Raw genomic sequence first — 5,037 nt, 5'->3', positions numbered from 1 at the left:
CGATTTCCAGCATCCTATATGGTTCCCCGAGCACTGCCAGGAGTAATTCCTGAGTGCAAAGTCAGGAATAAATAAATCCTGTGCATCGCTTGGTGTGACCCAAAAAGAAAAAAAAAAACCAACCAAACCAAACAAAAAAAATGTGTATTATTCTAAAAAACATAATGTGCTTAATTTTTTTTTCCTATTTCTTCCACAGTAAACTTCATTAAAGCATGGATCTTTTCTTATTATTTGCTGTAATCTCCTTTACCTACACTGATAGCTGGAAATGTAGATGGAATTTGGATGTAGAATATACTTTCTGTGACATACCGTACTTTTGTTCCAGAGTTACAAACATATAAATTTATTCTTTCTCAAAATTAATTGGTAGCGATTCTATACTGGTGGTTAAAAAACTATGCATGCGATTCTCCAGTTTTTTTTTTCTTTCCAGGTTCTGTTACTGTTGATTTGTTTGAGTAATTACTCCAAGTTGCCTGATCCACATTTTATATTTGAACTTAATTACACTTAGGACGATCTAATTTATTTGTTGGAGTTATATGTCATTTGTATTTGAAGAAGTAATAGTGTTATTTTAATGTAGGCTTTTTAGTGACTTTTGTGTAGGCTTTTTAATAGTGCATTCTAAATCAGTATTCGTTTGCTTTGTGTGATGTTGGATTTTAAACCCGGGATTTGAGTAATATCCCCAGCCTTAAATCAGTAGAGTTTAACTGCTTATATTCAGAATAAGGCCTGTCTTCAGAAAAGACTTTTTTATTTTTTTTGGCTTTTGGGTCACAGCCGGCGATGCTCAGGGGTTACTCCTGGCTCTGCACTCAGGAATGACTCCTGGCAGTGCTCAGGAGACCATATGGGATGCTAGGGATCGAACCTAGGTTGGCTGCATGCAAAGCAAACTTCCTCTCCACTGTGCTATTGCTCTGCCCCCACCCCCCCAAAAGACTTAACACATGGTTGATAAATTGCAGTAACATTTTTTTTGTGACCTAGAAGAAGTTTCTGCAGAATGTTATTTGAAAACCACTGCCATAAATAATTAATTTAGTAAATAGATTTGGCCTTTGCATCCACTCTCTCATATATATAATAGTTTAAAAATATTAAAAAATATGAAAAATATTTAAAGGACACACACAGTACTATAATTAAATAACATTTTTAATTGAGAAAAATATTACAAATTGGAAAAAGAAAACACCCCACACAAACAGAATCAGAGACGGAGATACTTAATGGAAATAGATATAGGTACTTAAGAGCAGGTTACACTTATTTTTAATAGGGTTCAAACAAAGCAGGACTAGATGTCACCAGGGCTACACAGAGTGGTGCTCAGGGGCCACTCCACCTTGGGGCCCTACAGTGTGATGGATGTGCCAGGTATGAGTTCTTATTGCCTGGCCCCTCTGAGTGTGGTTTGCACAACTAAAATAATCATTTAGAAGATGATTATAAAAAGTGAGTTAAAATAATTCAAAAATATCTATATATGACTTTAAATACATAAAAATTTTGGGAAGTGCTTTTCTAAAATTTGCACCATTTTGGAACAAAATATAAAAGCAAATAATTAGAAAAATATTTGTGCTCCTCAGAAATATTTGAGAAAATGTTTGGGATGATAAGATTCTTTTAATTTACAAAATGAAAAAATAATTAGCTGGAGAACTTGCAACACTTAGAAAACTGTTGTATATAATGTATATTTGTATGCATATATATGCACAATATATACAAATATATGACATAATGTATGAGATGGAAGAGAATGCAAAACAAGAACATGTGTAAATTAAGATTTTATATAGTTGAGGTGATAAATCTATTTTAATTATTTTTATTGAATACTACTTTGACTTTTGTTAAAAAATTAATCATAAATGAACTCAGGAGTTAAAGTGACATCATCTGGCACATTCTCTTTCTTAGCTTTGTTTTCTTTCTTAGACATCCCATTTATTGGCAGAGATCATTTCAGTTCACACTTCAGCAGTTATGGAACATGAGCAAAGAGTGTTTCTTTCTCATAGGAGATAGTATTCTTGGATTGATTATAATTACTCTCATGGACTCTCTGCTGAAGAATAACTAGTGATTTTTTTTATATGCCTAGAGTTTTGCTTGGACTTTGCCACTATTTCTATTTTCCTAAAAGAAGTTAGGCTTAAATAGGATGGCCTGATAAATTGTTAAAGGGAAAAATGCATTATTTTATGAGAAGAGGAAATGCTGGGCAAGAGAACAATAGATGTTTTTTAATTTAAAGAGACTGTGAAAGAAAGAAGACAGTTACAAGTTACAGGGGATGGGAGCAGGGATGGTCAGAAAAAAAGATGAAAGAAAGCAAAAAGGAGAAGAAGATAGAGAAAATGGAGAGAGAAAGAAGGAGCAGAGAGCAGATTCTTTAAGGCCACGAACCTTATACAGAACTAGTTGGCAGAGGTGCAGACAGCTGAACAAGAAACCTTACGGAAGGTTTATAGGAACATTAAGCGTGGAAAATAATGTGAAGCCTCAGGTGGCTTTATAAGCAGGCAAGGCATCTTGACACTTGTATCATGACTTCAACTGTGTTGTAGAGGATCACTTTGTCCCACACTGAGGACATAATAGGCCTTGAGACCTTTCATAGTTTCCATAGATGAAAGTATCTGCTCAGAACTTTCTTCATTGCTTCTTTCACCTCTTTATTTCTCAGACTGTAAATGATGGGATTCAACATGGGGGTTACTACCCCATAAAACATTGAAATGATTTCGTCAGAAACTTTTGTGTCTGTTGATTTTGGCTTCATGTACATAAATAGGGCCGAACCGTAGAACAAGATGACCACAGTCAGGTGGGCTGAGCAGGTAGAAAAGGCTTTCTTCCTCCCTTCAGCTGAATTAATTCTCAAGATGGTAGAGAGAATGAAAATATAGGAGATGAAAATTAACAATAGGGGAACTAACAATAAAATAATATTTGCTACTGTCATGAAGAGCACATTTACAGAGATATCTGCACATACAAGTTTAAGAAGAGCCAGGATCTCGCAGGTTATATGGTCAACCACGTTACTACCACAGAAAGGCAGTACCATTGTCAGGACTGTTTGCACTAAGGCAATCATATAGCCTAATATCCAGGACCAGGTGGCCATTTGCACATAGAGTACCTTGTTCATGATGATGGTGTATCTCAGTGGGTTGCAGATGGCCACGTACCTGTCGTAGGCCATCACAGCTAGGAGGACACACTCAGTACAGCCCAACCCAAGGGAGATAACCATCTGCAGAGTACAGCCAATGAAGGAGATGGATAGTCTCTGAGAAATAAACATCAAAAGCATTGTAGGGATGGTTGATGATGTGTAACAGATGTCCAAGAATGAGAGGTTCCCAAGGAAGAAGTACATGGGAGTGTGGAGGTGAGAATCTAGGTAGATGAGGAGAATGAGGATGCTATTTCCCAGGACGATTATCATGTACATGATGAGACTGAGCACAAAGAAGAAAATCTGAAGCTCAGGATACTGAGAAAGTCCCACCAGAATGAATTCAGTCACGGTAGAGTCATTTCCCATCTCTGTCTGTTCATGTCACCTTCACAATATGGAGTACATAAATGAGAGAGAGAGAAGTTAACGTTTTTCTTTTAGATCCATCAAATTCTTTTCACTTCTGTTGTTTTGTTTTACTCTTCTAAAAGTCTCTGGAATCAGCCAAGGCAGCAATGTTAAATCTGTTAATGATAAAACGGGTACCGAAATGTCAATACTACTAAGTCACATAACAGCAAAGGCAGGATTTGTGCTAGAAAATACCAACCTTCCAATGAAGTAAAAATAGGAAGTAACTAATTTCATATGTGAATAAATAGGAGTCTCATTATCAACAAATATTTTGCTAGTAAGTACGTTTTAATAAATCAATACCCAATTTAAAATATCACACTGATACAGTATGTAGCACTGTCCTCCGGTTGTTCATCAATTTGCTTGAGCAGACATCAGTAACGTGTCCATTGTAAGACTTGTTGTTACTGTTTTTGGCATATCAAATACACCATGGGGAGCTTGCTAGGCTCTACCATGTAGGTGGGATACTATTGGTACCTTGCCAGGCTCTCCAAGAGGGATGGAGGAATCGAGCGGGTTGGCCATGTGGAAGGTGCTGCCCTATCCGCTGTGCTATTGCTCCAGCCCGGCTAGTAAGTTACCTGAAAAAATTAAATGTTTGTCGATGATCAGGCAGTGTCAGAGGATACTTTCAGTTCTGCATGCTAAGCATCCACTCCAGCCATCTGAGCCACTCCCTGGATATCTTTTAGTATTTAACAGTCATAATAGGTTGTTCCAGCATGTCATGCAAAATTTTGTGTAATGCAATGAAACATGATATAACTAAAGATACCATTCAATTATAACAATGTGAGTTAAGATAAATTAATATGAATAATAATTTTTTATTGTACTTGACCAACAGAAGTAAAAAGCTATTTTAAGTTTTTTCCTGTTCTTGCAAGTGAATTGAACCCAAAGCAAATAGTTGAAGGAAAGTGAACATTTTTTACTGATGAAACAATAGAATCCAGATTGGGCACTTTATACCTCCTCTTTCCCACCTTTGTAATTTTTCAGTTGTTTATTTCACTATGCTTCTGTCTCTATTACTGTGCCTTAAAACCGTGTTTTGTCCTTTTAAAGATAAGCGCTTATCATTTATTGAGTACTTAATGTATAATTTCCCTCAATTTTATATTTAATATTTTAGAATGCTTAGAAAATTTTATTTTAAATTTTGCACATGAATATTTCATGTGTGATTGAATGGATAATTTCTCATATTATTAGCACGACACTATTATAAACTCATTGAATTATATCAACTCATTTACTCTTTGGCCCAACTCTAGAGAATAAATTTTAAGAGAAGAAAGCACTCTATGAAAATTTTAAGTAACTTAAGCAAGGCCAGAGAGATAATTAAATACTCAAGTCACAATCCAATATTGATTCATTTGACTACTGTCATCCCTATAATA

At 35.6% G+C, this 5,037-nt stretch overlaps 1 protein-coding gene across 1 annotated transcript; it reads right to left on the bottom strand.

Annotated features, from left to right (window-relative positions):
- Window positions 1-2,638: 2,638 nt before the first annotated feature.
- On the bottom strand, window positions 2,639-3,577 carry LOC130026527 (olfactory receptor 13D1-like). The gene has a single exon (XM_056117378.1). It carries the CDS (start codon window positions 3,575-3,577, stop codon window positions 2,639-2,641), a length of 939 nt encoding a protein of 312 aa, XP_055973353.1.
- Between the last annotated feature and the right edge of the window lie 1,460 nt (window positions 3,578-5,037).

Source organism: Sorex fumeus, unplaced genomic scaffold, assembly GCF_029834395.1.
Source record: "Sorex fumeus unplaced genomic scaffold, SorFum_2.1 ptg000034l, whole genome shotgun sequence".
Lineage (NCBI taxonomy): Eukaryota > Metazoa > Chordata > Mammalia > Eulipotyphla > Soricidae > Sorex > Sorex fumeus.
This window is presented reverse-complemented; position numbering and strand designations above follow the sequence as displayed.